Source organism: Heterodontus francisci, chromosome 24 (assembly GCF_036365525.1).
Source record: "Heterodontus francisci isolate sHetFra1 chromosome 24, sHetFra1.hap1, whole genome shotgun sequence".
NCBI lineage: Eukaryota > Metazoa > Chordata > Chondrichthyes > Heterodontiformes > Heterodontidae > Heterodontus > Heterodontus francisci.
In genome coordinates, this window is record NC_090394.1 from 61,004,814 (window position 1) to 61,030,946 (window position 26,133).

At 38.6% G+C, this 26,133-nt stretch overlaps 1 protein-coding gene across 1 annotated transcript; it reads right to left on the reverse strand.

The window, feature by feature from the left end:
* Positions 1-2,004: 2,004 nt before the first annotated feature.
* rogdi (rogdi atypical leucine zipper) lies at positions 2,005-25,917 on the reverse strand. The gene is made up of 11 exons (XM_068056361.1): positions 25,841-25,917; positions 22,869-22,940; positions 20,389-20,471; positions 18,612-18,666; positions 17,015-17,095; positions 15,078-15,173; positions 12,445-12,543; positions 11,790-11,903; positions 7,615-7,664; positions 5,903-6,029; positions 2,005-4,970 (listed from the first exon to the last, which is right to left on the reverse strand). The coding sequence occupies exons 1-11, from the start codon at positions 25,874-25,876 to the stop codon at positions 4,929-4,931; spliced, it is 855 nt and encodes a 284-aa protein (XP_067912462.1). The 5' UTR covers positions 25,877-25,917; the 3' UTR covers positions 2,005-4,928.
* Between the last annotated feature and the right edge of the window lie 216 nt (positions 25,918-26,133).

A 26,133-nucleotide genomic window follows, 5' to 3' on the forward strand; every position in this document is an offset into this window, starting at 1 on the left:
GTCACTGACCCGAAACGTTAACTCTGCTTCTCTTTCCACAGATGCTGCCAGACCTGCTGAGTGATTCCAGCATTTCTTGTTTTTGTGTAGCTGATTTACTATATTGTTTCCTATAATACTTTCACAGTACCCATTCTTGGTCACAATGCAGAATAACACAACCCTACAGCCACATAAAAGCAGTCATAAATCCAGTTAAACTGCATCTATGCAGTGTGTTACATTACACACATCTAGAATATGAACATTCCTTGCATAATTAGGCTGAAAGATTTTAAACACAATTCCTAATTTTCAATACAATTTATGCTTGCTTTTTTATAGCAAAGAAATCAATTTAAAAATTAGGGAGGATAATTAGGTTAATTAATTTGGAGAGAGTAAAATGGGGAAAATGTGATCACAAAATGAATACAGATGAGGGAGACTATGCAGCATAGAACGTTAGTCATGTTATGCAGTCAGATCCACTGTTTCAATGTGGTTTTGCACCAAGACCAGAGTTAATACCTTATTTTAAAATCACTGGTTGTTAAGGGAATAGGACTAAAGATCTGCTCGGGTCTGCAAATGAAACCCGACCCAAGCCTGAGTCCTTTCATTTTTTCCCTTGCCCAACCCAACCACCAGAATAAAGTTGATTATATTAAAGAGGTTGTGCTCTACCTTCGATGGAATTGCTCACTGCAGACTAGCGTGGAGTATTTCCCGCCCTAGCTGTCACTATGTCCGACCCGACCCCGAATGCTGGCCCGGGAAGAGCGACCCAACCTGAACCCGACAAGTTGTCAGGTTCGGGCCAGGTAGCTATGCTCTAGCTAGGACCCCTGCTAAAAGGGATATATTTGGGGAAGCATTGTCAAAGTTGAGTTGTGGAGCCAAAGATTTGCAGGTTTATAGGTAAATTGGCCATTGTAAAAATTGCCCCTAGTGCAGGTAGGTGGTAGGAGAATTGAGGGAAGGTGAGAGGGATTAATGTAGGATTAGTATAAATGGGTGGTTGATGGTCGGCACAGACTCGTTGGACCGAAGGGCCTGTTTCGGTGCTGTATCTATGACTCTTATGGTTTGTCACAAAAAGCAGCCTTTACTGTCAGTCCAGGATTCTGGGAGACTTGTTCTGACTGCTACCTGGTTTGAGGACCACCAGATGGCAATAGAGATCCTAGAACTTCATTAGGTAGTACATGTGGACTCGAAGAGTTGTAATTGCAGATTCTTCAGCCTTCTTCAGGTGGGTGGAGATCTGTACAGTGCACAGCAAAGCAAAATGGGCTGATCTGTCAACCATTTTAACTGTGCTTGTAATCCTTGCATGCCACTGCAAAATGCGAGTACTACGCATCTGGAACTACAAAGTGGAAAAAAAACTAATCTTATATTTTCTTTTATTAAAGGCTATTTCTCCCACTCCTTTCAATTTGCCTTATTCAAGGTAAATTTTTATCAGACCACAGAAGAGACACAAGTAACATTTTTCTAAAGATGTAGCCTATGCACGATAACAAAGATTAAACTAACTAGGCTGCATAATTTTAGAAATTCTTAGGTTTCAAAATGGGAATTGTAGGAGATCAAATCAATGTTGCAAAATCTAGAATCCACAGTTTTTCCTGATCATTCAACATACCAAAACTACCGTTGTATATTCCAGACTGAATGTTGCTATCCCAACCCAGAAAATCGTGTAACATCACATTAACGTGATTTTGAAATAAGGTTTCAAATACTTAAGAGGTATTGATACTGGCCTTAACACACTCCTTAGCCACCCATTCCCCCACCAACTGCATTAATGGCTTGTTTTCAATCCCATCAGCTACTCCTCTAGTAATTCACACAATTCTCCTTCTGTCGTGCTGCACAGACTAGGATCTGGAGTGTTGCTGGCAAAAGTTACCATTCCACCACAAAAAAAAATTAGAGCTCTTTCATTGACAATCATATTTTGAAGAATTGCTAAGTGTGTGTAAATGGAATCAAATTTCACGTTAAACAACCATATAATTCTTTGAGATCAATACTTTATTACAGATACAATCTGAATGATTTGTTTGGTCCACATTATACTCTAAATAATTTAAACAATCCACGTTAAATATAACTGGTCTCTGTCACATCGATAGCAGACATCAAAACATCAGTACATTTTGTTTAAGAGGTTGATCGAAGGAATAACGGAATAAAATATATTTAACATACTGTATTCATATTACATGATATTGGAAGACATCACAGTTTTTTTTAATAGCTTATGTGGCACATGCTTATTTATTCTGCCTTACTTCACTCATGAGTTTGAACTTTGAATAAAAGTTAATTGATCTATTCTCACCTATTCCACTATGCATGTTGCTTTGTTCATAAGTACAACTTGTAACTTCAATACATGTTACAATGAACGGCTTTACAAGTAACAAGATTCCAGTCAGAACATCTTATACAGAAAACTATGTAGCTACAAGACTCAATGTACTCCAGCTGGGCTCTGATGCTTTTTAAACTGGAAAACTTGTTCCTTCTCACCTCCACTGTGTTAATAAAACTTGCAGGAAACTGAAGGACTAACCTCTCCTCCAGTAAAAAAAAAAGGCAAGTTGCATGCAAGATTTCCACAAACGCAACATGCTGCAAAAAGGCAGGACATCTGAGCTGGTTAGTAATCTGTTGAAATCTGTGAGTAAAATAGGAGGACATTTGAAAATGCTCTGCTTACACACTCCAGATTTTGTGCAAATCAAGGAAATCAACTGCTCGGAGTGCTTTGAGCCATCCTATACGAGCACACTGGCTAAAGTCAGCAACAATGTAATAAGCACAAGACTCTCAAATGTTGCTTTTTATTCCTAAAAATCACCCAAAAAACTTCTTGAAGGCAACAGCTATACAAAGAAGTGTAGGTTTGAACATTTTAGAACAGACTCAACAGATACCAGATATTGAAAATAAAGCAGTTTAAGAAGGATTAACTTACTCGTGGAAAAGTTATGACAGTTTGAACAATGCTCAACTTGATCAGTGTTGAATATATAATCACAGTATTGTTAGTGAAATATTTTTCAAATTGTGTCCCTTACACATGCACTACTTAGAAATGACCTACAATATTTACAAAATAGAGGTCAAAACAATATTACACCTCACTGTCATATTTCATTCAGAATAAATGGGATTGATTTTTGGATATTCTCAGTTCTCAACTGAAGACACACCAAAAGGGGGTTTTTCTTTGTACTGGATTCTGCCACAGGAATAGGGGGAACAGGAGATGCATAACAAGAGCCGTGTGTGGGAAGTTTCAAAGAAAAAAAATCAATGCCTTCTAGATACTAGGATCTATCGAAATATAATACTTGGGTCCCGAATATAGCTCCGTTGTGAATGGGAGTTTCAAAATTATCACTTCCAGTATCCACACTTTGCAAAGTGCTGAAAAATCAGTGTCTTTCTTTGCCAATGTGAACAAATAAAGAACTATGACAAGTATCCAAATATCATACAAACGTACAACTGAAATATGAACACGTTAATGTTAACACACAAACTGTTAAGAGTTAACACATACGCTATCCACATTTTATTCAGAGGAGTTACGCAAATATACATTATTTATGTCCTGCATTAGGGAGATTCATCTGACTGTTCAAGATCCCCTTATATGTACTCCACTGTGAAACTTATCCAACATCATGAACCATATCCTTTTGGACTAACAGAACAGATTACATTTCCAACGAAACGCAAGGATTCGCTTTTCAGGAATACATGTGTTAAATACATTTCCCCTGTTCATTATTAATGATGTGCACAAATTATTTTTTTTTACATTAGTTATGCAGTTTAAATTCCAATATTTTAGTGTCAAATAGTTATAGTGTTCGTATCTATAAGACTCCAGATAAACACATACCCAACATAACTGACCAAAACCCTTGTTAGATACTCAAACTACATAAAAGGCTTCCAATCAGATTTTTAGCACTGCACATCTAGTCAATAATCTACAAAATTTATAGCACACCTCAGAAGTCCAATATGTGGGAAAGGTAAGTTTGGTTCAGTGTTTTTCATCTTTGTTCATTCTTAGTTGCTGAATCATTAAAAAAAAGACAAATACATGATCTCCAGTTCAGAAATCCTGATGCAAGAGTAATCTAGACTCAGGCACAAGATTTCTTGGGAAAGCAATCATGAACTTAGGATCAATTAATTCGTGACCAGCACAAAGTATATTAAATTACTGTGGCAAACTGCACAAGTCTGATCTGTTTAAACTTAAACATGACTACACTTCAACCTTTCCATTTCTTCCTGATAAAGGAATTTCTGGGGTCCCAAAAATATATTGTAATTCAAGAATGTTTGGCTGGTCCACCAAGAGGTATAAATGTATAGTTTTCTTTTATTTCCCTGTTAAACAGGTTGAAAACATTAGCTTCAGTGCTCAACATTAAGCTCCCAAAGAGGTAATTTTCCCTACTTTATTACACACAGTCTGCAAATTCAAAATGATCAAAAGTGCACAATGCAAAATCTGTGTAATTCTATAGAAATCATTGCTTCTACTTCAACACATTTGCTATATCTTTTTTTCAAGCAGCCATAAACCACATTGTCATCCATTAAAACCTAAAGTTTTGACACAAACATCTATAAAAAGGTTAAAAATTTTGACTGCATTTGATTTTGTGACTCATTTCCAAATATTGCCAGACCAAGCTCCACAAGGGATATTAAAACACATGACAAGTATCAAGGGCAGGTGAGCAAAGTGCACCATGTGTAACTTATCAATCAATTTCTAAACACAGAAAAGTGAATATTGCCCAAAATATTCAGGGACAGCGTTTACAGTAGACAGACTGGGAGCTGTCGTAGGAGGTGGGTACAAAGTGCAGACTGATCTTCATTTACTCTATTGCTCAGGATCAGTAGGGTTTGAAGTTCCAGTAACTGGAAAACACAGAAATCTGTAAAGACAAATAAAACAATATCCAATAGAAAAATGATTCGAATACAGTAGAGTACTTCTTCCAAATTTTCAAAAATACACGTTTTATCATTGGAATTAAAACGAGTTAAAATTTCCTTCAATGATGCTTTTCCCCTAATTGTCAATTTTAATACAAATACATAAAATTAACTATAGCTTCTCATTGTGATGAATGTAACTATTAAAACAGCGAAAACAGCACATTCTGCCACAGGCTCCAACTAAACTCTTAACTATTAACAGCTTCGTGTTTTATTTAAGGCAATATTTTTGGATGATTTTAATTAATTTATGCAATTTTTCCACATCCAAATTTATTAAAAACATCAATTTTCTCAATTTGACCAAAAGGTTTCGCGCTCAATTTCAAATGGGCTGAAAATGACAGAACACTCAGCCCAGATGGATTGCACACTTGGGACATCAAAAGAAGTTTCTGATGAAATCTGTAACACCCTAGTAGTAATTTTTAGGGATTTACTGCAGACAGCATAGCAGTTCAGATACTTGGAAGTTTGTTAGAGCCGAATTAGCAAAAGCAGAGTGTTAATCTAGCTGCTGGCTCTCTGCCTGACAGGAAGCATCACAGAATGGAGAATCCTAAGGAGGAGCAAAAATGGGGGTTAGGGAGGACAGAGATTGTACGCATCTGAATGTATCTGACTAAAGAACACCTTTCCCATCAGGAAGAATCTACCTGCTCAATTTGGCAGCCCAGAAATTGCCCAGTGAAATCTGTCCACTATTGATAGCCATTCTAATCAAAGAGCAGCATTTTATTACAATAACTTATTAATAGTTCTGCAAAGTCAGTCATGAATACTAAGTAGCTAATTGTGAAGAGGACATAACACAATGTAAAACAACATACTTTTGGTTATCAGACAGATTAAAGAAAACAGACCATACCTTATCCTTCAGCTGCTGACAAAGCTGTAGTGCGATAGTAAAGAAAACAAGTGTGTCATTGAGCCAGGGGACTACACATTCCACTTTGTGCACATGGCTAACTTCAAATTTCTGGTTATTAATCTCACTGTAATGCAGAATGACAAAAACACACTTTGAAATTATTTCTTGCTAAAATCATATTGTCTTTTCAGCCAAGAAAGAACTTCTTGCTGCATGCTTCGGTGCTACTATTAAGAAAGCTGATGTGATGGCTCCCTCGTTCTATATTAGATTGGTAGCCTATCCTGGAATTTCAAATCAGAGCCTAGCTGGGAATGAACTACTAGAACAAAGGGGAGAGCTGTTGAAGAGTACAAGATTTCTGTCTTTTCATGGCATTTCCTCCCCTTTCTTTATATGTCAATGGGATGCACGCCATCCGCAGACAAGAGGACAGGTGAAACCTCATGCATCTCCACTGCAGACAAGCACCTCTGATAGCTAACTTTGGCAGCACATCTAAGATATGAACCTCAACATGTAGACAAGTAAGGTTGCAAACTCTGTGCCTCTTTTTAAATGAGGAGTTTTAGCTTAGATGGGCGATGCTCCTATAACAGAGAGTAGCGTATTCACAGCAGCGATGTATTACTGAATTTGTTTCACGAGTGCAACTGTCAAAATACATCTTGTTGCACGAAGTCATCTCAATAATGCAATGCTAGTACTCAGAAAAATGGATAGAATTGTGTAATCTGATCCTAGGAAAGATCCAGGAAAGTCATGTAATAATGTAATTATTATTCAGTCAGCACAAATCAGTGGCCCCAATAGTATTCTGCCATCGGAGCACTGGTTTACAGTGGTTTACTATGTTCACCACATGATTCTGTGACTTTGCAATTATTCTGGAGACTGCATTCTGCAATTCCATTAATCTTACAATTGAACATGCAAATTAGTGGCCTTGTCTATTATATGCACATATTTTTAAAAACTAAATCAAAATAATTATGAAGCATTTTCAGAGATCCTAGATATCCATTAGAAATATGAAGTTGCAAATCAACTAAGGCACGAGAGCAGCAAAACAAAATTAAAATGCTATGAAATCGTTGTAAAGGCATGTGGGAATACTAATGTAGATCTAATAAACCTATAAAATAACATCAATTACTTTACCAAGTGTCTTTTAAAACATCATGCATTTGTAATTTGTTTGATGAAAAAGCAATACATTCGGATCTACTGCTATTTCAAACGGCAATTTCTTTTGTCCTTTACTCAAATTTCAGGACATTTTTAATATACATTTTCTGTGATATCCATAAAGTGGGGTTGAAAAAAAAAATCCTCAATCATTGCAAAATACCTGGGGAGAACAAACAAATGATATGGAAATCATTCAAAAAGCAATAAAATGCCTTGGGAAGGGGACACCAAATGCAACACATATGCAATAAATACACACAAACTCTCCGGCTCCCACTGCTCCTTTCACTGAAATTTAAACGTTCCACATTCAAAATATGCATAGTATCACTTTTGCTGATGTTGGCTGTGTCAAAATTTAATTTAAAACATACAACAGGTCCGAAAGGACTGTTGGTTATTAGATACTTCCTGCCTTCTAACCTTCACCTAGGAAATTTCATGCTAAACCAGTTTTTCAGTCATAATCAAACTGATGCATCCATTTCCCATGTGTAGAAACTCAGAGGGGCACTTACAACATGGATCCTGGGTTGTGCAGCACAGAGCTTCCTGCAGGTTTGAAGTTCTGTAAGGTGAAAGGCAAAGATAAAGAGAAGACAGTCCAAAAACAACAGAAGAACTTTATATATCATAGGACTTCCCAATATTTATTTTCTTACTATGAAGGATGTCAGCACCAGCCGGTAACACTCTAATTCTTTCAAAACTACCCAAAGCTTTTATAGTTTTATACCTGACATTATCACTTGACAACCAAGGTCGGGAAAAAAAGTTTCCAATATCTACCTATTTTGGAAGTCCTAGTTTGAATGGAACATGATCTCACATGACACAGACAGAGAAGCAAACAGGAAGGGCAGAATGATACTGTCTGCCATGATAACACTGATAAAGCTCACTGTCTCAAGATCAAATAATGTAGACACCTAAATTACAGAATTACTTTTTTATCCTTCATCTCCTACTGGGCCAGTGTGAATTTGCATGATCCTATATAAATGACACAGAATATGACTACAGTCATAAAAATACAGGAAGAAGGGTAGATCATACAGCCTTTACTTGCCTTTGTTCCATACCCCCTGATATCTTTACCTAACAAAAAAAAAAAAATCAACCACAGTCTTGAAAATTTCAATTTACCCAGTAGGGTGAGAGTTCCAAATTCACACTACCCATTATGTGGAAAAAGTGATTCCTCATTTCACTCTAAAATGACCTGGTTCTAATTTTAAGATTATGTCCCCTTGTTCTGAATTCCGCTACCGGATTAAATAGTTTCTCTGCATCTATTCTATCGGATTCCTTTATCATTTTAAACAACTCCATTAGATAATGAACAACCTTCTAACCTCAAGGGAACACAAGTTTATGCAATCTATCCTGAATTTAACCTCTGTGCTGCAGCCTCTTTAAGGCCATAAAAACAAATGCAATATTTCAGATGGGGTCTGACCAAAGCTCTATCCAACAGAAGAATCACTTCCTCCCCTTTGTATTCACAACATCCCCCCAACACCCCACACCAAGGTATCCAAAGTGGGTAATCTCACATTGAACGCCATCGGCTATAGTTTTACCTATTCACTTAGTCTGTTCACATCCCTATTTGACTTCCTGCTCACATCCACACAACTTACTGTACCTCCTAACTTAATGTACCTCCTAACTTAATGTCATCTGCAAACTTGGACACACAACTCTATTCCTTCATCCAAAGTGGTTGACTTCACATTCCCTCCCATTAAACTGCAACAGCCATATTTTTATCCACTCTCTCATTCTGACAATGTCCCCATATAACTCCCTGCTCTCATCTACATAAGTTACTCTGCCTCCTACTTTGTCATTTGCAAACTTGGATGTACGACTCTATTCCTTCATCCGAGCCATTGATATACTCGTAAAGACGAGGCCCCAGTACAGGTCCCTGGGGAATACGACTTGTCACATTCTGATAATCAGAGAACCTTCCCTCTATCCATACTCTAACGCATACCTCTCAACCAGTTACCAACCCATGTTACAGGATTACCTCCAATTTCACGCTCTTTCATTTGTGCTAACATCTTATGTGGAACCTTATTAACTGCCTTCTGGAAGTCCATATAAACAACATACACAGACACGCTTCTATCCATGTTGGTAAACTCAACAACTTCAGCCAGATTAGTTTGACGTGGCAACATCGGGTACAACAGATGCTGGTGTGATCACTCAACTACTCACATAAAAAGTCATGCAGTACTTTCAGTAAATCTTTGTTTCTATAGTTCTTTAACCTCTTACAGTTACAAGATTCTGTTTGAAGAGAAAGAACCAGTCTAATCCAGAGAAAAGCCACAAGGAACTGCCCTAAAACACTGATTATTCGCTTAGTTTGTTTTCCCTTCTTTTCACTAAAGACTTAGAACATGATTAGAAAATGCTCCTTCCCCTTAAGGAACCTATAGTGTAACTGCAGGCTGAGACTACTCCGTTTCATGTTAAACCCAAGATGTCAAGAGAATGAGCTGATCCAGACTGTGGACAACTTCACCGACAGTCTCACTATCACTCTATGACAGAATCTTGAAGACTAATCCTCACCAGGGCCAAATACAACTTGGTAATTTTTAACCTTATAAAACACAATTTTAGTTATACATCCTAACATTTTATTTGTTTTCACTACATATGAACACTGAGCTAAGATTCTATCTATCAAATAGCCTGAAGTTTCTTTCCTGCTATTACCTCAGGCACATTTTCCCTTCTACTGTATCTCATCATATAATTATTCATGTTAAACTCCATCTGTCAGCTTTCCGCCCACCGAGTTACCCTGTGCATTTCTAATTGCACCACTGCATCCAATTTCTTGCCGGTATTAGATGTTTTACTGGGCTTAAAAGTGGATAGATCCCCAGACCCAGATGAGATGTATCCCAGGCTGTTATGTGAGATAAGGGAGCAGATAGCAGGGGCTCTGACACAAATTTTCAGATCCTCTCCGGCCACGGGAGAGGTGCCAGAGGACTGGAGGACAGCGAATGTGTTACCATTATTCAGGAAGGGTAGCAGGGATAAACCAGGTAATTACAGTCGGTGAGTCTAACATCAGTGGTTGGGAAACTATTGGAAAAAATTATGAGGGACAGGATTAATCTCCACTTTGAGAGGCAGGGATTAATCAGGGATAGTCAGCATGGCTTTGACAGGGGAAGAATGTGTCTAACTTGATTGAATTCTTTGAGGAGGTGACTAAATGTGTAGATGAGGGTCAAGCAGTTGATGTAGTCTACATGGACTTCAGTAAGGCTTTTGATAAGGTCCCGCATGGTAAGAGCCCATGGGATCCAGGGCAATTTGGCAAATTGGATCCAAAATTGGCTTAGTGGCAGGAAACAGAGGGTAATGGTCGAGGGTTGTTTTTGCAAGTGGAAGCCTGTGATCAGTGGTGTATCACAGGGATCGGTGCTGCGACCCTTGCTGTTTGTAGTATACATTAATGATTTAGACAAGAATATAGGAGGTATGATCAGTAAGTTCGCAGATGACACGAAAATTGGTGGTGTCATAAATAGTGAAGAGGAAAGCATTAGATTACAGGACGATATAGATAGGCTGTTAAGATGGGCGGAGCAGTGGCAAATGGAATTTAATCCTGAGAAATGTGAGGTGATGCATTTTGGGAGGATTAACAAGGCAAGGGAATATACAATGGATGGTAGGATCCTAGGAAGTACAGAAGGTCAGAGGGACCTTGGTGTACTTGTCCATAGATCACTGAAGGCAGCAGCACAGGTAGATAAGATGGGTTAGGAAGGCATATGGGATACTTGCCTTTATTAGCCGAGGCACAGAATACAAGAGCAGTGAGGTTATGATGGAGCTGTATAAAATGCTAGTTAGGCCACAGCTGGAGTACTGTGTACAGTTCTGGGCACCACACTATAGGAAGGATCTGATTGCACTGGAGAGGGTGCAAAGGAGATTCACCAGGATGTCACCTGGGCTGGAGCATTTCAGCTATGAAGAGAAACTGAAAAGGCTAGAGTTGTTTTCCTTAGAGCAGAGAAGGCTGAGGGGGGGACATGATTGAGATATGCAAAATTATGAGGGGCATTGATAGGTTAGATACTTTTTCCCTTAGCGGAGGGGTCAACAACCAGGGGGCATAGATTTAAGGTAAGGGGAAGGAGGTTTAAAGGGGATTTGAGGAAAAAGAAAATTCACCCAGAGGGTGGTTGGAATCTGGAACGCACTGCCTGAAGGGGTGGTCGAGGCAGGAACCCTCACAATATAGAAGTATTTAGATGAGCACTTGAAACGTCATAGCATACAAGGCTACAGGCCAACTGCTGGAAAACGGAATTAGAATAGTTAGGTGCTTGATGGCCAGCACAGACAAGATGGGCCGAAGGGCCCGTTTCTGTGCTGTATAACGTTATGACTTAAAAAGCAAAAATTTTGGACATTTCATCCGCCAAGTCATTGATAAAATTATGAACAGTGGTCCCAACACCTATTTAAACTTTATCTGCATCAGATAACATTCAAAAAGCCATGGTTTTTTTCAACAAATTACTGAACTGTACCAAACAAACCAGTTTATACTGATTACTTCAAAAAGTTTCCTTTTAACACCTAGTTAGTAACTATAGTAATAACAGCATAATGCAATGAAAATGCTGCTGCCAGATATTACCTTATTCAAATTAGGCTGCAGAAGATGTATCTGGTAGACAATCAAACAAAGTTTACTCAGATTAATGTAGAAGTTTGCAAAGATGTCACCAGGAAGAGGTGGTGTGAACATTTTCTAAGAGAGAATTAAGACATTAAGATATTTAGTTGTTACAACTATATACAAATAAACATCAGCGTAAACTAATGAAATGGAAGTTGAAATTCCTTAAGTGTTAGAATATCTTTATCATAAGTACAATGCCCTAACCTGTTGGCATATACTGATTCAAGTCACACACGAACATGTTACCACAAATATATATTTGTGGAGTACTACACAAAGTCAGTGCACTTCAGGTAACTGGCTTATGGTGGAAATAATTGAGAAATGTAATTCACAATCCTTCCCTCAAGCCATTTTTCAGACAACACGAAAGTTAATGACAAAGAATGAAAGCTTTGACATGAATTTTGATACCAGCTGATTTTGGATTACCATTTAGGCTGCAGTCACACTATAATTATAGCACTGGTGTGAAGTTATTGACTTTAAACTTCATACTGGAATGGGTTGGCAGGAGGAGAGGTTTATGATGAGAGAGAGGAGAGAGAGTGGGGAGAAAAGCAGAAAATCTAAAGACACTGGTCAGTCATACAGTAAGATATGTGCTCACCAACAAACTGCTCGAGGCTACTTCCGGGAGTGTCATTGCTGCAGGAGTGGTGAGTCTATTGCGAGCACGGGTTAGCTGCAACATTACTGCATCCATGAGCTTAAAAAGAAAATGTCTACGTTTTGTAAGGTACAGGTAAGTTTCAGGACTGGTTAATGATTATTGAAAATCTTTTGGATTAATTACTGGTAAACACACTAGCTTCAGTCTTGTAACAAGTGAAAAAATAAGTGTCCTTCATTCTACATAGATATTTATCTTCACTGTGGTTGCTAAGCTATTTCTCGGGGCAGCGTCTCACATTAATTTTCATTTTACTCAGGGGAAGAACGAGAGGATGTGTCACAATGAGTCATAAGAAAAGACAAATATCTTCACAAGACAGACAGACCAGATAACTCGCAAGCAAGTCAGGATTGCCTCACCAGTAAAAGTGAATTGAGCAATATTTCATGTGAAGCAATCTTCAACTGAAAAATAAATTAATTTAAATTTTTTTTACAGCCAAAGACTCTCTGATGCTACGTTATCATTTTGACACATCTGTGGTTACCTGAGCCATTCCACATAGACACTTTCCAGTAATTGCTTATATTTATCAAGAGAAAACAGTTTGATGTAATTTATTACAAAATCTTTAGTTTGCTCCCAGTAGCCAACTTGCAACCATGACAGTAGACAATTAAGTCTTTCCTGTAGAAGATGCATTTTATTTCTTCCTGCTCCTCTGAAAGCTCTGACTCACACTACAGAATGAGTTCCAAAGCCATAAGGCAGCCTCCAATCTCACCCAGAAGGCTATACTTCATATGTAAGACTAGATAGAGAGCCTCAGTAGGATATTTGATCATTGGGAGTATCACACCAAACTCCTGAACTCATCCAATGTGGAATGTGGTCAGGGAAGAAACCTCCACCAAACTGCCAATTTGGCAGAATGCACAGCGCAGACCGAGCAACTGAACCTGGCCTGGGTGGCTTAGACATTGACTGGACAAGCTTGCTGAACTAGTTTATGATTTTCTACATAAGAAATAGGAGCAACCTGCTCAACATTTCCTCATAAGACAAACCCCTCATCCCAGGAATCAGTCTAGTGAACTTTCTCTGAACTGCTTCCAATGCAGGTATGTCACTCCTTAAATGAGAGCAAAACTCTAAGTGCGGTCTCATCAATTCCCTTTACAGTTGTAGCAAGACTTCTCTACTTTTATACTCCATCCCCCTTGTGATAAAAGCCAACATTCCATTTGTTTTCCTAATTACTTGTTGTACCTACCTGCATGCTGACTTTTTGTGATTCGCGTACAAGGACACTCAGGTCCCTCTGTACTGCAGCATTCTGCAGTCTCTCTCCATTTAAATAATATTCTACTTTTCTATTCTTCCTGCCAGAGTGAACAACCTCACATTTTCCCACATTATACTCCATCTGCCAAATTTTTGCCCACTCACTTAACCTATCTATAATCCCTTTGCAGACTCTTTGCATCCACCTCACGCCTTGCTTTTCTACCTATTTTCGCTTCATCAGCAAATCTGGCTACAATACGGTCAGTCCCTTCATCCAAGTCATTAACATAGATCGTAAATAGTTGAGGCCCCAAAACTGATCCTTGTGGCACTCCACTAGTTACAGTTTGCCATCCTGAAAATAATTCATTTATCCCAACTGTTTCCTTAGTTAGCCAGTCCTCTATCTATGCTAATATAATCACCTCAACATCACGAGCTCCTATCTTGTGTAGTAACCTTTTATGTGGCAACTTATTGAATGCCTTTTGGAAATCCAAATACACAAGCTCTACTGGTTCCCCTTTATTCACCCTGCTTGTTACATCCTCAAAAGCTCCAATAAATTAGTCAAACACGATTTCTTTTTCACAAAACCATGTTGACTCTGCCTGATTGCATTGTGATTTTTTAGATGTCCTGCTACTACCTCTTTAATAAATTTTCCCAATGACAGACGTTAGGCTAACTGACCTACAGTTTCCTGCTTTCTTTCTCCCTCCTTTCTTGAGCAGAGGTGTTACATTTGTGGTTTTCCAATCCACTGGGACCTTTCCAGAATCTAGGGAATTTTGGAAGATTACAACCAATGCATCCATTATCGTTGCAGTCACTTCCTTTAAGCCGCTAGGATGCAGGCCATCAGATCCAGGGGATTTGTCAGCATTTAGTCCCATTAATGATAGTTTTAAGTTCCACCCTCCCTTTTGCCTTCTGATTTTCTACCACCCTTGGGATGCTTTTTGTGTCTTCTACTGTGAAAACTGGAGCAAAGCCCATAATTTAGAAATAAGTGCTAAAACACTGCATGAAGGGCATTAAAGTATAATTTGATAAAACCCCCATTCCAATTCTGCGGGACGTGTCTGTTGCAGGGGTAGGGAGGAGGTGAAAGCAGTCTCTATCATTTTCCTAAAATTGCTTGAAAGTTAACTTTTATCTTGTATACAGACTACCTGTGGATAGAAGTGACTATATATTAGTAAAATAATCTATGGCTATTGAACATTCAAAAGGTATACCTAGCGTTTTAAAAGAACTTAATTTAACAATTGATTTACATATTGATATTTAGAGGATATTACTTGCTAATGTGCCATAAGTACTAAAATCTGACTGACCTTGTTGACCTCTGCCCCACTTTTAAATTGGTAAGTCTGATCTCTGCTGCTTAGTAGGTACAAGGCCTGACCAACATGATTCCTGGCATCCTGAATCTGATAAGGCAGAAAGAAAAGGTTAATTCAAAACTGGGGAATTGGAAATCAGTGGTGGGGAGGGCTGGGGAGGAGAAAGAGGTGAAAACAAAGTGGAAGGAACATTGCCATACAACAAGGAATGACGTGCACAAGAAAACAAGATAGATTGGAACAAGAAAAAGGTATGTGGTTCATTAATCCCCAAGCTCCAGCCCAGTGTTGTCCAATGGAAATTGTTGACTAGCCCCAAATGTGGCTATGCTGACATGCACCAATTTTAGTGGAAAATGGCTTATATACACCTACACAATAAAGGTAAATATGTCACATGTATATTTAATAAAAATTGTACAGGATATTTGGTCCAACAAATCTATGCTTAATGATAAAAGTCTTCTCCCACCTTACTGCATCTCAACCTATCCTTTTATTCCATTCTCTCTTGTGAACCTATCTAGCTTCCCCTTAGAATAACATCTAACATTACTCAGTAACTGAGGAAGTAAAGCACCCGATGATCAAAAAACTCTGCTATACGGCTTACCATTTTACCAACTGATAAACAAAAAGATTGAGGTTCCCAAGCATATGCCATGCAAATACAAGTAGAGAGATCACATGCTCAACTATGGTATCTATTAATCTTTTCTTTATTTATGAATCAGAAATATAATTAGGACACTTGGATTCCCAATTAGCCACTTGTAGCCAGTGGCAAATGTATTGGAGAACAGCGTTCCAACCTATTTCATCTGCTAAGCAACGGTTTGGTATGGTTTCTGTCCGTTGCCCAGAGATGAAGAAGAAAAACTCATTTAGCCTTACATCCCATATTAATCACTGATCATGTACCTTTCTTGATATGACAGAAAAAGACATTTGATTATTTTTATCTGCACTTGTTCCTACAACTTCAATCCTGCTTCTCAGCTATCAATTATTTCTTTTTAAAAAGCTTTAACCAGCCCAGTACTGATTTCTTTATTTCTAAATCTGTTCTGCATGCCTATTATTATTGGGAATGGTATGATGAGGAAGAAAAATCCAATCTCAAATCTCAGTCCTAATCCAAAGTTTAGCAAGTTCTAAGTTCCCAAATGGTGCCTTAAATTACATGGTGTCATCCTGTTCTTAATGAATTACCAGAATTCAAACACTATCTCCTGTTAAAGTATCTGATTTTTTTCTTCTTCCAGCATTTGGAGATAATTAATTTAAGAGCAGGTTATGTAACATGAAACAGATTACTGACCCCTTGAGGGCAAGTCTTCATAAAGATTCTAACAATGGGCCCATTCTACGCCTATTTCCAAACATTCTCAGTTAAGTATATAAAAAAAAACACTCAGCATGTCAGGCAGCATCTGTGGAGAGAAAAGCAGAGTTAACATCTCAGGTCACTGACTCATCAGAACTCATGATGCATGATCATCGAACTGAAATGTTAACTTTATTTCCCCTCTCCACAGATGCTGCATGAACTACTGAGCATTTCTAGCATTTTCTGAACATAAGTACTGAAAAAGCTAGATCAGGATTGAACCTAATTCCCCATCTGTAAATTCTACAATGATACAGAAACCTTTTTCCACAATTTTCTATTTAACGGGGAGGAGCTTTCAGGTAGAATAAAATAAGCAGCCAGTGAAAAAACAATCAAAATTCACAGCTGGAGAAGATGAAGTGTTACTGTGGTCTGTTGTTTAACAGATTTGACACAAATGGTAATATTGTAGCCCCCCCTTCAACCCTGGCCATTATGCAAATCGTTTTTTTGTTGTTAAAATAAGCTAAGCAATCATAAAGAGTGGACAACCGCATACAGTGAAGGAAGAAACTGTTGTAATGAATGCTTTTACCTGTTGCATTTTCCACTGTTTGTCCTCCCTGAAGGTACAATGCAGAACCTGGTTGTGTTTAGGCAGTCTAAGGTTAATGTCCTATTTTAGAGAACAGACATTCAATTAAATTTCAGGTGCAGCTGCTTGGACATAGCAGTTGCCTAGAGGTAGTTGAACACTTTATATTTACACAATGAAAATGTGGCGTGCATATATTGCAGCTATCCTTTGGCTGCATACATTATTCATGGTAAAATGAATGTGGCCATCCCATGAAAATAATTATGAAGTTAAAGTAGTTTTATAGCACTGTTGCACATCCAGAGTTATCAACTTATTTTATTATATATTCCACAGAACAAAGGAAATATTCTCATTGTTCAGAAACTGTATTTTCCTTTCAACATTATTAATTTAACTCCATGTCACAGGGCAACAAAATAAAGTACAAATAAAATAGCCATTCCATCAACCACTCTTCTTGTTTGAGCAAAACGCATCACTTTGGCCCCAAGGACTTTTTTTTTACATTAAGGAAATTTAGTTTTTTAGTTTCCATTCTGTTGCTCTTCTCTTTACCCATTCCTCCCCAAACTGAGACCGATTGCTGCCTGGCTTCATTCATGCTGTCTGAACCTGCCTTGGGGAGCTGTGTGCAAATTGCCCAATGATAATTTTCTCTCCTTTCTTGCATATGGAGGCAGATGGTTTTTGCTTGCTCCCTCCCCACGTGAGGTTAACTGCTCAGGTGCTTGGGTACCTATGGTGCTTACACTGGTGATCTAACACACTGCAGCACTGCATCAATCCTCTCTCGAAAATAAGATTCTTTTGGAAGCCGTAAGTTTAAATCTTCCACAGTACATTGGAATTTACTCTGGTTTCAAGTGCAAAGTGGTAAGCATTATAATACTTTTAGAAGTTAAAGGGACGTGGAATACAGTGTTCAAACACACCTGAAAACATAGTATTCTGAATGGTTTAATATCGTATGTGCTCAAACATGGTGATCTACGTTTTTCTGCCTTAAATCCATAAACAAAGACTTCAGAATTGAAACATGATATTTTCAACAACAAAATGACAACTCAGTACAATAATTAGCAATGGTTAAATCATTACTCTAATGATGAACCTATCTATGGGCATTGCCCATGAGTAGGTTGAGGACAATTCTTCAAGTTTTCCACCCTTAGGTATTGAGGCAATGGGTTTTCGAGGTCCCTGATTAAAATAAGGCTTATATGCTCCCATCTTAAAAAATTCAAGCATGACATGATCTGTAAATTTTCCATAACCTGGAAAACTCAACATGGAGTTACTTTCGAAGGACTGTTTTCTTTTAAATTCATTGATGGGATGTGGATGTCACTGGCAAGGCTACCATTTACTGTCCATCCCTATACAACTGAGTGGCTTGTTAGGCCATTGCATAAGGCAGTTAAGTGTCAACTACATTGCTCTGGGTCTGGAGTCACATATAGGCCAGAATGGGAAGGCAGAGCAGATTTCCTTTCCTAAAAGGACATCAGTGTCAGTTCAGTTAAAAATTAATAAATCATACTATTTGAGTCTATGATGCCAGTGTTTTCATTGCTGTCTTCTATGTACTCACAGCCTGAGTCAGTGCATCTCCCTGCAAAGTAAGGACACCCTTCACCTGGTCCGTGCTGAAAAAGAAAATAAATCTCATAACACATTTATAGCATAGTGTATAACTCAAGTAGGTTGGATGTAAACTTATGTTTAATCTGAGGAAAAAATATACTATTTGTATGTATGGTCTACATACACAGAATAAAAAAATGATTACCCATGGAAGATTGCAACCAAAACCTACAGATAACAGACTGTCAATAACGTTATTTAATCACCTGACCTCACGCTTCCTGATTTCTTTGCAGTTACTTCAAACAGTAAATGACATTTCCACCTTTCCTTCTTCTAAGGCACCTTTCGCAATCATATTTTGCTGGGGTTGAAAAATTTGATTTAAATTGTTGTCCCACCCAGAATAGCACAAGGCGCAGGACTGTCTGCAAGTGTTGCTACACCCTAATTCTATGACTTAATATTAACAGTGGGGTTCAGCCAAAGAATAAAAATTAAAGGGTTATTGTTTCATTCCCAGACAATGGCCAACCTGGAAACCAACCTTACAGATCTTCATATTAAGTCACTAAACAATCGCCTTCTCTGAATGACTTGCTGCTCCAACTAGCACACTTCTACTAAGATTCACCCACAGTCTGCCAAGAAATAACTGAAGCTCAAAATATCAAGGGACTCACACCTAAAATGTTATTCCAATTTAATGTGTAAACTAGGAATGTACAAGACCACTTAGCTCCATCAGGCCAGCCCAAGAGTTCAACAGAATACACAGTTCACAGCCTTTATCTCTCTATTTATTTTCTAGACAACTTCCTTCTTAAAATTACTCATCAGTCTCAATCACCTCCCTGGGCAGTCTGTTTCAAACATTTCAAGCACCTTCTGCATCAAACAGGTAGAATTAGGCTGTGCATTCAATTCTTCTCAGTTTCATCTATTTTCTAGAGTCCAAGAGAATAAGTTTCTTGAAGTTCAACTTGTTGGTGCCCTTAAGGATCTTAATCTCAATAGGATCCCCTCTCAGATTTATCTACTCTGCAGACCCCCGTTGTTCAGGTGTCTAATACTAGGTACCAAGACAGTGAGCTTTTTTATAAAGGTAGATACCTCATGTTAAACCATCTAAAGAAGTTTTTAGAACTAAAGCAAGTCACTTCCTTACATGAGAGGAGGTAACTAACTGAAAGTGAATTCTATAGATCACTCTCAATCATCCTAAAGCAGTTAGGAAAAGAAGCACTGGAAGATGGCTGGGAACAGGTTGCTTGGCCCAGGGAATAGGTGGCCCAGGTATCCTAAAGAGAGAGGAAAACAGAATTGGAGATTTAGGGGGAAAGAAAACATAAAGCAAACAAAAGATTAAAATAAGTTCCAGGTCATTATTTGAAAATAGGCCAAAATATACAGAAAATAACTGAGTCTCACAACACCAGTTAGCAGCACTATACACAACACACAAGCTTTCTGCATGTGATCAAGAAAAGAACATTAATGTTCAGATACCTCAGACACATTCAAAAATAAACAAGGTTTTACAAGATACTGAAAAATTTACAAAATCTCCAAATGTGAAAAATCTTCCAAAGCAGTCGTCGCCCTCATTATTGTCATTAAATAAAAGTTAAAAATAATCTTTTCCATCAGTTTGATTCTTCCTCAATTGAGCACTCTGGAGATATGTGTTGGTAGATAAAAGAAATGCTATTTTTAGTGCACAGTTGCCAGTGAAAATCATAATTTCCTATCCAACATAACACAAACTAAAGTCAACTGCTTACACTGAACTTCCCAGTTTGAAGTTCTCCTGCCGGGTTTGACCTTCAGGTCCAGAAGCTGACAGAGTAAAACGCCGGGAAGCCTCCTGTACAAGAGGAGTCCATTGTTAGTAAGAAAGAAAACCGCAAACTAAATGCTTTGTTAAGCAACAGCATTACATTTACATTATCTACAGATGGCCCACATATGTTTTTTCTCTTGATAATCATCAAAATTAGTTTTTACTTGTTTCCACTCAACTTCCCAGATTTCGTGATTTGGTGAATTGATTAAAATTGACTCTGTTCCCGATTATGGGATTAAAATACTGGAATTCTCCTTGATTTTCACACTGAAAATCAGATCCCAAGATGTTCACGTATCACATAATTGTTGGTATTGCCCGCATTGTGCAATGTACGTGTTGTATAGGATGTGTTTATGTACATTTTTCAAGGTGCATGATTACATCGCTAACGTGACGCACACGTTTTTGACCTGATCTTTAGCACAAAACTCAAGAGAATTAAGGTGAATTCTGAAGTTAAGCCATGACTATTCTCTTAGATTGTTTCAGTTATGATTCAGTGAGATGATGGTTCTGATTAGATAGGGGATCATTGTGTCCAAAGCATGCGTCAGCTGCAGAAATGCATTTCTCTAGCAATGTGAGCAGTTATAGTGCCTGGCTGGCAAACAATGAGGCTAATGCCACCAAACTCCATAACAAATCTGGAGAGCCCAGGAATGTTCCTATAGCTGGATTACTACTTTGCGGAAACAAATGCTATTTTAAATACAGAGTCAAAAACTTATTTTAATCTGGATAGCATATTGTGTACATGCATGCTGGAACTGCCACTGAGGCCCATATAGTGGCATCCGTGAACAGTATAAAGAACTGGATTGTCAGTTAGTTTAACTTTTTTTTAAACTGAATTCTAGCCATGTTCCAAATAAAAACTGATTCTGTCTTATTTCTCCAATTTTACTTTTTGGTATTTAGGGTCCAATCTTCCCCTTAATTTCCCTCAGCTTTTCACATTAAAAACAGGGCCATAAGCATTTGAAAAGACTCAGGTTTTCAACCTGGCAAATAAAGACTGACTTTAATGTTCCTTAATCATTGAACATGTCAAAAGTACTGGTGAGGTTGGAATAAACATGAACATGTAATGGTCTGCAGCACTGTAATGGACTTCAGTCATCAACACACTGACAAAGAAAATACTGGGCTGCTTTGTAGGAGATCTGTTGAAACAGCTTAGCGGGGGGATGGTATTTTATACCCATGATTAATTCTACCACTCACTTTAACTCTTTAGTATCACCATGATATCACCATCCATCTATACATCATTCAAAAAATAAACAGGTCAGATAGAATCTTCCATTAAGTAGGAATGAAAACATCCTAAATAAAAACAGAAAATGCTGATTTCTTTTTTTATTTGTCTGTTTATTTCAGATTTCCAGCATTTGCAGTATTTTGCTTTTGTATTATTGAAAAAAATCCTAGCTGTTAAATTGCAGATAATCCAAAATTGTTAGTAGGCCAAAAGTCTCGACATGAAAATAGTGGAAAAGATAAAATAATCCTGAAATATTAAGCAATCAAGTGCATCAATCTTTATGTTGATGCCTATGTCACTGCAATGATACCAATTAAAAGGGAACTCAACATTTGGTTTGAATTGTAAGGAGAATTTGAAATCTTCCACAATATGTGGGCGGCACAGTGGCGCAGTGGTTAGCACCGCAGCCTCACAGCTCCAGGGACCTGGGTTCGATTCCGGGTACTGCCTGTGTGGAGTTTGTAAGTTCTCCCTGTGTCTGCGTGGGTTTTCTCCGGGTGCTCCGGTTTCCTCCCACAAGCCAAAAGACTTGCAGGTTGATAGGTAAATTGGCCATTATAAATTGTCACTAGTATAGGTAGGTGGTAGGGAAATATAGGGACAGGTGGGGATGTTTGGTAGGAATATGGGATTAGTGTAGGATTAGTATAAATGGGTGGTTGATGTTCGGCACAGACTCGGTGGGCCGAAGGGCCTGTTTCAGTGCTGTATCTCTAATCTAATCTAAAATATAATTATAGTTAGATCCCCAAATGGCTTTCTTTATTAAGTTTGAAAAACAAAGAGCATTTCCAAAACAAGAACATTTTAATCTGCATTTTAAGCCATTACATTTTTGAAGAGGTGACTGGTATTAAGTTTACAATGTGCATACAGTCATGACTTCTGCTCTTTCACCCTTAACTATAACAACTATTGACTTGTACTGCTGGAAAAATGCAATATTTTGAGCACAGACCAAATGGAGAAACAAAATCTCCTAACTTACACAAAGGGGAAATAATTAAAATGATGTGTTTTGTTATGGAACACAGCAAAGTTAAGTAGTAATGAAATACCTATTTGAATATGTGGTTTGTGACAGACTGTAGTGGAATACTAAAATTCAGAGTCTTCCATGCACTGATCCAAAGAGCAAGGTAAATTACCTTAAGGATATCTTTCAGCTGTTTAAGGACAGCATGAACTTCTTCCCGCAATAACCATTTAAATTCCTCCTCCTGAAATATTTTGAAAAACGACAATATAAACTTTTTCACCAAAATAATGTAATTTGGAGGCAATTTTAAGGGCACAAAGCTGATGTGGGGGAGCGGGAGTGGATAGGAGAGAGGGTGCTTTAGTTTTAAGATGGAGGAAGAAAGACATTAATGATATTGAATTCACAATTATATCAGGAAAATTGCTATATTATCTAAGCTAATTATTATTCAGCACTACAATTACTGCCTTTATAACACAAAGATTCTAATCTGAAGACTTGCCACACCTTAAGTTTATTGTTGACACGATGACTTGTAACTAGTCGTGCTGTCAAAGAATTACAGACATCCAGACACATTAACTAATTCCACACATCCTCTTTTCCAAAAAAAACATGAACTTGGTCCCATTACACATTGGAGAAGAGCTGAGGTCTCCCTCATTATTATATCCATCGGCCAAATGCATCCAGTGAAGAGTCTCTGTAGTGACCCTTAGCTGGATCCAGTCCAACCTCCTACTTCCACTCCCACTATTTAGTGGTTAAACTCACTTGATCTCTCCCATGGAATCTGCACTGCTGCTCTCTTCTCGCTCTGTGGTAGTTTTGGCTTTCCCAAACTGAAATTTATAACTAGACAGCAAAAACACATTTAAACTTCAAGAAAGAAGCTCAACAAAACCCAGTATCTAAATTACAGCCTTAAACTCATTGCTAGATATTTGCTATTCTATACAATAAACACTGAATATGTTTACCATTTTACTTCAATGCAGGAAGGCTTGTGTGACAGTTTAACTAAGGCAAATAACCAAACTGCATAGCGCTGCAAGAGGATGATAAAAGTTGCCCTCGTATTTCTAGTAGATCATGTATTTCAATATTACCACTGCATTTCTTGAATTCAAAACTAAAGTATTTATCAGTACCAATCAGCATTTCATGCAAGAGATGATATACTGCTCCCATTTTGTCTTTGCACCTTGTACCAAAGTGAGACTAAAATGCATATGTCATAACCACAGGAGGAAGCTATTTAGACCATCTTGTCTGTGCCAGCTTTTTGCTAGAGGAATCCAAGATTAATCCTATTGTCCCACTCTCTCCTCTCCAAAGCCTCGCGTGTCTTCTATTTCAAATATTTATCTAATTTTCCCCTTTAAAAAAAGGATGCAATGGTTTGTGCCTGAATAATTCAGCTCATGCTCCAACAACCCTGCATAAAGAAATTTCTCCTCACCTCTCAGTGCCTATTGCAAATTGATGACCCTGATCACGGAGTCCGCCCCAAAAAATACTTTTTCCCTAATTCACTTTTTCAAAGCCTGAAATCTCTTTCCAGCCTTCTCTGCTCCCATGGAAATAGTCCTGGTACTTCTATTCTCTCCTCCTAATTATAGTTTCCAAACCATGGCATTATGTTGGTGAATCAACATTGTATGCTCTTTATGGCTTTAATGTCTTGTCTCTGCTGTGCCTACAGTGATAGAAAGACAACACCAACTGTATTAACTAGTTGCATGTTTTATTATTCTTTAATCCCACTCACTAATTCAACCTAGTAGCCTACATACAATTCATTTTACTGGAAGAAAGCGATCACATGATTTTCCTAAACCTATTAAAAAGCATGGGAAGAACGACAGCGATAAATCAGTTCATTTACAAATCAAAATTAGAACAAGGAATCTTTGCAGAAGTAAAAGGTCAACCAAAATTCTTATATTCACCAGCACTGCAATCAAGCTCTTCCACTGGAGCTCAGACATTCATGTGAAGATCAATAAGAACTTGGCAGTTATGAAATAAAAGACTCCTCACTTAGGCATACAAGAGATTGGTGTTGCCTACTGAAGTGCAATAAATGGAACTGGAAAAGCTATTGCCTTTCTGAAACAGTTTGTTTTAGAAAATCTGCCCAGTTCCAAAACAAAACCAATTTAACAACTAAAATGTTTACAGTATGTTTGATAACTTCACATCTGGAATGACTGTGGTATATCTCTCCTAAATAGTGAAGAGATAGAAAGATGGAGAAAACAGAACTAGCATAATGTATTATATAGTACATTATAAAACCTTCAACTTACCACAACAATATGGGGGAATATATATTTTAAACATATATCGTGTAATGTTTACTTTGAGGATTGTTTGAAGATTCAGTTTGCACTTTCTTTACAGTTAACATTGCTAAGTTATTCTATCTACGCAAATGTATTCTTGCCCTGTAAAACTTTTCTATAGTGCTCAAATGAGTAAAAGAAGAAAGGCAGTTATTGGAAACATAACAAAATATAATACATCAACGGTCTATTCTATAGACCGAGCACCTTTATCAAATGTTAATATATTTATCTCTGTTCTTTTATAACCTTTGCTGTTAGGAGACGGAAGGTGCAGTTGCTCTCACGATGGTCATAAAGCAGATAGTGAACCATTCCACCCCCACACTCCCCGGACCCTGCCCCCATGGACCAAGACCTGCCCCCCTGGAGCGCAGAACCCGCCCCGCCCCCAGCTCCATGGATCCCGGATCCCCGCCCCCAGCTCCATGGATCCCGGATCCCCCCGCCCCCAGCTCCATGGATCCCGGATCCCCCCGCCCGCAGCTCCATGGATCCCGGATCCCCGCCCCCAGCTCCATGGATCCCGGATCCCCGCGCCCCCAGCTCCATGGATCCCGGATCCCCGCGCCCCCCGCCCCATGGATCCCAAACCCTACTCGACCCTGTACCCATGGACCTAGACCCGCCCCCATGGATCTCAGACCCCGCCCCTCAGTCGCCCTCCTGCAGCTGTTTATTGCCCCATTTCCCCACTTTCCCACCGTTAAGCCCGTCCGGGCAGTGGGGCCTCTATCCTTCCCCCCACCCCACCCCGAGGGAGTGTTACAACTCTGGCTGCTTCACTCACCAGCACCACTCTCTCCGCCTCACTCGCCGCCGCCATACTGCTTACAGAACGACAAGAGCAGCACTTCCGGCATCCGCGGGGAAATCACACCGCCCCTTCCGGTGTGCCCCACGCTAAAAAGTCCCCACCGCCTCCCTGGACCAGGATCTGATCATTCCCCGGATTGGAAGATGCAAAGCTTCAGACGTGCTGTTAATCTGGGGGCACATTTGCTATTGGTGAGGTTTTAGAATTCTGCGTGATTTAATTACTTAATTTTCTCCCCACACTAAAATGTCACAATACACTCCAGA